The sequence below is a fragment of the Rosa rugosa genome, chromosome 1 (genome assembly GCF_958449725.1).
Source record: "Rosa rugosa chromosome 1, drRosRugo1.1, whole genome shotgun sequence".
Taxonomy (NCBI): domain Eukaryota; kingdom Viridiplantae; phylum Streptophyta; class Magnoliopsida; order Rosales; family Rosaceae; genus Rosa; species Rosa rugosa.
Window position 1 is genome coordinate 46,036,360 of NC_084820.1, and position 9,867 is coordinate 46,046,226.

General features: G+C 38.6%; 1 protein-coding gene across 1 annotated transcript; it reads left to right on the top strand.

The window, feature by feature from the left end:
- The first annotated feature begins 6,538 nt into the window (after positions 1–6,538).
- LOC133725107 (G-type lectin S-receptor-like serine/threonine-protein kinase SD2-5) lies at positions 6,539–9,867 on the top strand. The gene has a single exon (XM_062152227.1). It carries the CDS (start codon positions 7,131–7,133, stop codon positions 9,576–9,578), a length of 2,448 nt encoding a protein of 815 aa, XP_062008211.1. The 5' UTR covers positions 6,539–7,130; the 3' UTR covers positions 9,579–9,867.

The window sequence follows — 9,867 nt, forward strand, 5'->3', positions numbered from 1 at the left end:
CTTTTATAACATGACATCTTTCCTCTCTAATACACAATATTGATACATTTGAATTTCAAAAACAATCGAGAGGCCATTTCTTGTTCCGGAACTCCTTTCCTCCTTGGTGAAGGATCGACTCCAAAGCATTGTCTTCCACTTTCGTTTTCTTTTCTTTTAATGATCTGGGCCAGATCCTCCACCACAATTTCATGGCTTATACTTTAAACTTTACAACAAACCGCACTATACAAATGGAATTACCTACCGCAGTTAACTTGTCAAACACTAACCCCTTTTTTGGACTATCAAGAATTCTGGGCACTGATTGATCTGTTTTAGTGCTTTTACCTACTCTTAATCTATAAAAGTTTCCTAAATAAGGTGGAAACACATAATTCAAACTTTCAATTCAACCTTGATCGATGGTCTTGTGGGTGTGTGTTCAAATTTTTGTGCTTGCCAACTGGAAAATGGAAATCACAATGGAAGGAGTTGGGAAAGAAGAAAAGACTTGGGAAAGCAATTGGGCCCTTAGATTTTTGGATGTATTTCTTTACTAATGATTTGCATCTTTACTCGATTGTTAAAGTTTGCTACTGCTACATTCTAGAAAGTGTTTATTTATAATTTTGTCCTGATTGCTCAAGACTACCCCTTGAGTAGACAAAGAAATGGCGTCGAAGTCTCGAAGAGCTCAATCATATCGAAACTTTTTTAGTGTTCCAGAGCATCTGTATCCTTTTTAAATTTTAATTAAGGACTTCTTGTTATTAGTTATTAATGTCTCAATTATAATCATTTATGAGGCAAAAAACAACAAAAAATTGGGAAGCACCATAAACTGTCTCATTTATCTATAGGGTCATTGATTCATAAAGATAAAAGTAATTAATTTTTTTACTCTATGTTTAAAGTTTAAACAGATAATGAGAATACTAATGGTAGTATAATTATACATTGTCTACTTTCAAGAGTTTTAACTTTTTCACTTTTTACTGAGATTAAGTTTGTCCAATTGTATATCTCTCCAAGAAATACCCTATCAATTTTCAGCGTAACACTTTGCTCCGAGAATAGAGGGACGAAACTAGGGTTTTGGAAAAGCACAGAAACGGTTGTTGCCTGTCCGGCGGCACCCCAGCATCGATCATAGGTTCCGGCCTCATCGATGAGTGGCGGGTGTTGCCGGACGGGATTGTGGGGTATCCGGTTCGCCCTTCTTGGTCGTGGATGACTTTTTGTTCCTCTCAGGCGGCGGTGCAGGCGGGCAGGATGGATGTTTGGCGATCGATGCAGGCTTGGAGTAGGTGGTTAGAGGCTGGATCGTGGTTTGCCATGGATCGTACGGCGCTAGCTATCTCTCCGTGTTTAGTCGATAGGCGGAGAGTGCAAGGGTGTCGAACTCTCAAGCGGATGGACGAAGCCGGGCGACAAGGCACGGCGAGTTTCTCACTGCTAATCGGTGTGGACTCGTCGAGATCTGGGTTTATGCCTGGATCTGGCCGACAAAAGTTGAGGTTGGTGTGGTTTGCGGCGTGGATGGAGTCTTTCCGGCGGTGCGAGTTCGACGGGACAGAGTTATGGTGGTGGTTTGCCGGCGGGTCATCTAAAGAGGAGGAAGTTGTTTGCGGCGGCTGGTCTATGTCTTTGGTTAAAGTAGTTTTCTTGGTTAGGATTTCGATTAGTGTTTTGGTTAGGTTTTTCTGGTTTTTAGCATGTCCCTACTCTGTTGAGCTAGGGTTGGGTCAAATTGAGGTGCCATGGATGTTGTGTTTTTCCTGGGGACGAATTGGTTTATTGTCGGTTTTATCTTATGGTCAATGTGCTGACGAGCGATCCTTGCACGTGGTCTGGTATCTTTGGGACACGGTGTGGAAGAGGGCGTTGGTTGTTTTGGCTGTTGTCTATGAGGTGGTATCGATATTCTCGGGATTCTCGGTAGCCCGAGTCGTTGGGCGGTATAGGTGGTTAGGGGTTGGGCCCTTTCGGCTCACGGAAGTCATTTATAGTGATGGACCCGTAACTGGTTTAGGTTTTAGGGAGGAGAGTGGGGAATTCTTGTCCACCACCGGTCATTCTCGTGTTATGTAACTTTTCTTCATTTTAATAAAGGATCTTATTCTCAAAAAAAAAAATTGTATATCTCTCCACAATAATGAATAAGATTCCAAGTTCAGATTCTCATTTCCATAACATAAGGGGAAAAAAAAAAACACTCTCACTTTTCTTGTGAACCATGGACACATAAGAGGGCATCTCAATGGGGAGCATACACATGCTAGATTTGGCTCGGCCTTAGAGCTAAGAGAGAACAAACTGGAAGGTGTACTACACCAACCACATGTCCTTGTACGATAAAACACTACTTCGAAACACTCGTAGAGAAATTAACAAAAACTGAAGGTAAATCCTCAGCCTCCTCAAGATAATTACCAAGAACAGACCATTGTCATGATCTTGAGATTTGTAGACCCAACAATCAAAATCTGTAATCCGGACATGCAAAAAATCGACAGACCAATCAAAACTAAACTCAGTGGTGGAGCTATAAATTAATCTCAAGTGGGGCACCCGAAAATTTTAGAAAAAAAAAATCGAAACTTAAAATATATCAAACTTTAATAACTAATAAATTAAAATAAAGTTACAAAAATATCAATTATTTAAAAAAAAGTTATATATTTTTTAATCAAATTTGTAGTTTTCTTTATGATGGTAACATATTTTATCTTTGATTTTTAGAATGATAAGAAATAGCGTTAATGTTAAAAAAGCAAAAAATTAAAAACAAAACTTAGTCTAATGCTGCAAAAGGTCTCGAACCTGAGACATGCAGCTACACAACTAGCAAAATGTAAGGCGTCACCACTACATCAAATTGGCATTTAGTTATTATGGGAAACTCAATGCTAATTATTCACGTAATCCGAAGAGAAATTAAAATAAAATAAAAATCCAGTGGGGCATGGGACCTACCGGGTCCCAACGTGACTCCGCCCCTGACTAGACTTGTCCCAACATAAAGAACACTACTCGCCAAGGCACGCAATTGTGGACAACATGATTATATTAAGAGTTTTTAGAGCTTGTAGAAATGAACCGTCTACCTGAAAGTAAAAACAGCACGGCCGAATGAAAAATAATCGCATAATTGAGCAACAGATCAGGTAAAAAAAACCTTATGGGTCCCAAACCCATAGAGAGATCTGGTCTAACAAGAGGATGAAGTAGGCTCGAACAAATCCCAAACCCTGGACGACCCGTTTTGATCTCGACAACAGTCCACCACAGGGCACCCATTCTCAGCAGTCGACCGCCGCCCATTCTGTCAACACCGGCGTCATCTGCTTCCAACAGATCCAACAAAACCTGAGTCAACTGCCACCCACCGTCAATCTCTGGTACCGTCAGCCTCAACAAGATTCTAATAAGCCAAACCCAGAAGAACCAGTCGCGGCAACATTTGACCGCGACCATCTCTGGCCACATCAGCGGCTTTGGCGCTAACTGCAACCGGGCCATCCACCAAAGCAGAGCCCATCCGCCAACCTGTATCACTAAAATTAACATCCTAGTTTTGCCATCGAAAACCCAATGATACCACCTGATCCAAATTCCAGAGCTCCTCCCCCGACCGCAAAAACGGCCACAGAGTTGTCCAAGCCAGACCTAGCTCGAATCCAACATCGCTCTTGGCGCGTACAAATCCAAATACCTCCGCATCCCAACCAATGAGATCAACACCAGAAGCACATGTCTAAAGAAAATCTGATAAGACCCAAGGATAGTTGTTACCGAAAAGCAATGAAAGAGTTTGATGGCAGATGAAGCCATCTTGGTTCCTGACTCGCGCCACTGGCTCCATGAAGAATAGAGGCGCTGCTGATCAGAGTTGTGGATAACAAAAGTTGTCAATAGATTTCCACCGAAGGGCGGTTAGGGTTAGAGAGCGGAGCTCTCATCTTGTTGAACTTTTTCAGATTTCTATACCATATTTAAAATGAAATTTTAGTTGCTTTTTAAGTACGTATTTAATTTGAGGGATCCTTTAGATTCGTGTGTCTGTGGTGCAGTGGATTAGTCTGGCTTTGCCTGGCTTTCACCGCAATGTTGGTGCAGGTGTCCTGGCGTACTGGCGTTGGGATACCACTGCATGGGTGTGTGACTTACTAACAGCTAACTACCTGATAAAAAAAAAAAAAGTACGTATTTAATTTATTTCATAGAATTGTAGAGTTTAACTCAAAATAATTTATTCGTCAATAAAAAAAAACTTGGTACAGCTGTACAAGACTGATGCTTAAATCTAAAAAAAATCTATGGTGAAGGTATATCTAAGCAAGATCTAACCTGCCTAATTAAATCTTTTTAAAACCGAAAATATCTGTTTAACGTGGGGTTGACCATTGGTCAAATTGATCATCAAAGATAAATAGATAATCCATCAAAGCTGAATCAAGTCACCCTGCTTGGGTAAATAATATATCAGCAAAATGTCAAAAGAGGAGAGAACACATTTCAGAGAAATTTCAAAGAGCATATAACCAGAAATAGATTGTTCATAAATTGACTGTGCTAAAATGACATTTTCCCTAAAATTAACACGTGTGTGCAGAAGTCTCTTGTTTCAACTTTCAACTACCATCACGCTATAAAGTCCAGATGTAAAGTGACAAAAAGAATTTGATCAAGTATCCTTAGGTTTTTTATTTTACATTTGCACCCCACAACCTTTTGCTTAAGCACAAAACTTAGTTTGGACTTGTTACATAATATTTAGTATTATAATAAATTATTATTTTTAGCTAAAGATATACACAAAGGATCCAAAAGAAAAAGAGAAAAAAATATATATAGAAAAAGGAACTGGCTTAACCATCTATATCAAACTTTTTATTAGGCTTAGCTAGAGGAGCTATTTGTATAGTATTTTGGTGTAATTTTTTTGAAGTATCGAAAAAGAAAAAAAGAATGAGTTAAATCAATAGCTAAGACTGAAAATTGTCACGGTGGAAGAATGACAATTTTTTTTACAACAAAATTGGAAAACAATGAATTCTCGTTAATCAAATAAAAATTTAAGCCACATTACATTTCTAAAAAGAAAACATAAGACCATCATTACTATTTTACAGGACCTAACCAGCATCTTGAACTTCTAAGAACTAAACAAAAAATACTTAAGCCCAGATTGGTATGGACCTGTATGGTTGTATGTTCGAACTTTTTCTTATTTGTATACATTCGGTAGTTAAAATTCATGATTTAACCGTTCAAAAATCAAATAAATCATTAAAAATCATCTTTGCAAAAAATCAACGTAAATAAAAATTGTTCATTCATTCTATTGCATCAAACAAATAGACGGTTGATCATAAGACTGTTAACTTTCATCATAACTGTTCATTTGTTTGATGCAAATGAATGAGTAAATGAGTTCTATTTACATTATTATTATTTTTATTTGCTAAGATGATATTTGAAGGTTGATTTAAATTTTAGACAGATAGAGCATCTTGAGCAATACTAGTCATTTTGTAGTCAAATTTTACCTAAAGTAGCTAAAAAGTCATTTTGGCTGTCACTTCTCTGTATTTTAGCTACTTTTAAATTTTTATCATTTATTGAATGAAAAAAGAAATAGTACATAAAATAACTTAAAATGAATGTTTTAAATTTAACAAAAATAATAGAGAGTCTCATCTCACTTTCTATATTTAGAAGCGAGATAACTAAAAGTTAAAATGGAACGTCACTTAGGAATTTGGTGCAGTTGCTAAAATTGATAAAAAGTTAAATATGTTATATAAAATAGCTAAGGAGACAAGATAGAGAGTCTGGTAAAGATGCTCTTAAATAATAGATTTACACTACTGAATTTAAACAAATAAGACAGAGTTTGGATATATATGTTCATAATAGTTTAGACCTAAGTTTTTCCCAAAACTAAAATAAGTAACGCAATTTATGAACTGAAGACACACTCAACATAAAGAGAAAAAAAACAATCTACTCTATATTCAGCAAGTCCTTAAGTTAGCTCAAGTGGTGAGAGTGGATGAGAAATTAAAATAGAATTATGTTTGGTTAATAGTTTTAAGTTTAAACCTTGAACCGTGAAGCTAATTTTGCTAAACGTTATTTTCACGCTAAGAGCATAAACCAATGACAGATATACATTCTAACATTCATATCGTAACGAATCCTTAGAAAAACCAAAAACCGACTCCGAGATATAGACCGAGGAGGATGGAGCAAGGCGAGTCCGTCTCGAAAAATGAAACAGGTAAAAATTAAATTTAAGGAAAAGAAAAGAAAGAAAAGAATTCCCTACGACCGAAAAGAATTATGCAAAAGATAGTGGGAGAGTGAAGAAAATGAAACGAGGACACAATTGCAAAGAAACTTTCTTCTTCACGATTCACCACCCTTATACGTTCACACTTACTGAGACGTTTCCTTTTGCTAAAGACACTCATTAAATACATTGGACACATGTTGTTGACCACTGAATACATGTACACTGGTCCATTTTTTATTTTATATTAAGAATACCATGAAACTAAATTTGATAAATTTACACATGGCCTGCCTGCCATTTCCTGTCTCCCTCACTCTCTTGCAAACTGGGAGAAGCAAATAGATTCATCAAAATTCTATATCCTCCAAAAACTCACACCTGCAAATCCATTGGTTTCTGCACCTGTACCCGGAATTGTGGTCAGTCATATTCTTCTAGTCTGTTGCTCTTTTGCTTTGTTAAACACTTTGTTTAAGCTGATAGTAGGATTTAACTTTCAGCAAAGCAAAACCCATGAATGGTCACCACTTGTTTGTCTTATTTCTGGTTGAATTTGTTGTCAACGTCTCTTCTTTCCTTCACTTGTGTAACATAAAGGTATAGGGTAGTATGAAATTTTCTTTCTTGTTTGCTGCTTCACTCAATCTGACTCAACTTCATGAAACTGGAATATGTGTTCCCCAGATGGGTTTCTATTTTTGACTATTAAAGTTATTGCAGTTCAATTATAGAGTCGATATAGACCTTTTCCTTTTGATAAGTGTCATTGCTGAATACTTTTTTGGATTGAGTTTTCATGTTTTTATAAAGAACCAGTCTTTTGGACACAATTTGGGGCTGTTAAATAATGGGTTCGTTCCAGTTTAGAAACTTGTGTTTCTGTCTCCTCCTTGGGTACTTCAAATCCTGCATGGCTAGCCAACAACATTCAGGCCGGATTTATCCCGGTTTCCAAACATCTCAGATGGAATGGAACAATAATTCGGGGTGGTTCCTTCTGTCCAACAACTCAGCATTTGCTCTTGGATTCTACCAAGGCCTTGATGTCGTTGATGTCAAGTCGTTTTTACTCGTGGTCTATCACTTGGGTGCATCTAAAGCGGTTTGGACTGCCAATAGAGGCATGCTGGTTGCTAATTTTGATAAGTTTGTCTTTGACAAAGATGGGAGTGTCTACTTGGAAAGCGGCGATGATAAGGTTTGGTCTACCAACACCACGGGAGAAGTAGTTACAACCATGGAATTGCGGGATTCGGGAAACTTGGTGTTGCTTGGAGAGAAAGGAAGCATTCTTTGGCAGAGTTTTAGCCACCCAACTGATACTCTTTTACCGGGTCAGGAGTTCTTGGAAGGAATGAAACTCAAGAGCTTTCGGAACAAGAACAACTTGTCTAATTATCTTGAGATTCAGTCAGGCGAGTTGGTTCTGTATGCTGGATATCAAACTCCGCAGATCTATTGGTCAATAGCAGATGAAAGCAGGAAAAGCAATAACAATGTTAGTGGAAAGGTTCACTCTGTGTCTCTGGTGTCCAATTCATTGAGTTTCTATGATCAAAGTAAAACCTTACTTTGGCAATTTGTTTTCTCTGACAACAAAGATCCGAATGCCTTCTGGGCCGCTGTTATAGGCCCGGAAGGCTCAATCACCTTCCTTGATTTTCAGAAAGGAAGGTCTGTTGTCCCTGAAGCAACTAAGATCCCACAAGAGTCTTGCAGCCTTCCTGAGCATTGTGAACCTTACTTTGTATGCTATTTTGATGGTTGGTGCCAATGCCCTTCACCTCTCCTCTCTCGCTTTAATTGTGCACCTCAAGCAGTCCCAACATGTAGTACCTCCAAAAGTCCAGTGGACCTTTTGTTTGTTGGTGAGAAGCTTGACTACTTTGCACTAGGTTTTACAAAACCCTCTTTGAAATCTAGTCTGGATTCCTGCAAAGAAGCTTGCCTTGGTAATTGTTCTTGCCTTGTGTTGTTCTTTGAAAACAGTACTGGAGATTGTTTTCTGTTTGACCAGGTGGGAAGTTTCCAACGATCTCTTGGGAATGACACTGGTTATACTGCATATATGAAAGTCTTCGATGGAGACAGGAAATCAAACCGAAATGGAAGAAAGCACGCACTTGTCGTTGTGGCCATTTTGATTGCAACAATCGTAGTTGTTGTTGGTCTACTTTATGTGGGATTTGGGTACTACCAAAAGAAGAAGAGATTATTGGAGTACTCTCAAGAAATCTTGGAAGAGGACAAGTTCTTGGACAGTCTGTCTGGAATGCCGATACGCTTCACATACAGTGATCTCTGCACAGCAACCAAGAATTTCTCCACAAAAATTGGCCAAGGAGGGTTTGGTTCAGTCTATCTAGGTGTTCTTCCAGATGGCATCCAACTTGCAGTGAAAAAGTTAGAGGGACAATTTCAAGGGAAGAAAGAGTTCAGAGCAGAAGTCACTATTATTGGGAAAATTCGACATGTCCATTTGGTCAAGCTCAGAGGCTTCTGTGCAGAAGGAATTCACAGGCTACTCGTTTATGAGTACATGGGAAAAGGGTCTTTGGATAAATGGATATTCAACAACAATAAAAAGGAGGATCAATTTCTGGATTGGAACACAAGATTCAGTATTGCATTGGGAACTGCAAAGGGGCTGGCTTATCTCCATGAAGAATGTGAAGAGAAGATTGTTCACTGTGATATAAAACCTGAAAATGTGCTTCTTGATGACAACTTTAATGCCAAAGTTTCAGATTTCGGATTGGCCAAGCTGATGAACCGGGAGGAAAGCCTTGTACACACGACATTGAGGGGCACGAGAGGTTACCTTGCACCAGAATGGCTCACCAATTATGCCATATCGGAGAAGAGTGATGTGTACAGTTATGGCATGGTCTTGCTTGAGATTATAGCTGGAAAAAGGAACTTTGCTCCTGGGGAGAGTTCCGGGAAATCCCACTTTCCTTCTTATGCCTGTAGGCGGTTGGAAGAGGGCAACTTGAAAGAGTTCATTGATCCAAAGCTTGATATTGATGAAAATGATGAAAGAGTTGTGGCTGCAATCAATGTAGCATTATGGTGTATTCAGGATGAGATGCAAATGAGGCCTCCCATGACTAAGGTAGTCCAAATGCTTGAAGGTCTTTGTGATCTACCACCACCACCTACATCCTCCCCAAAGTCGGTTTCTCATTTGAGTTTCTTACAATGGAGCAGCAAAGAAGCTAGTTCATCAGCAGGACTCAGTGACTACTATACTGATATACCCATGTCAGATGTTCGGCTCTCGGGGCCAAGGTGATAGAGGCAAATTATATGGATGGAGATGTAGAATTGGTGAAAGCTTTCAAGCAAGGTGTTAGCTTATGCATGATTTAACAGTTCATGTTGTGATATATGCCCCTGATGTATGTTCCCTTCACACATTCCCTGAATCAATCCAATATGCCTTAGCTGCTCATCAAATGTTCAATTTCAAGTGTCATACAACATTTCCCTCTGATTCACGTATCATTAAATTTATATGTACTCATAACTAGCAGTTAAGCTAGGGAAGCTCCTTACTGATATTTTTAGTATCGTTTTCTCAA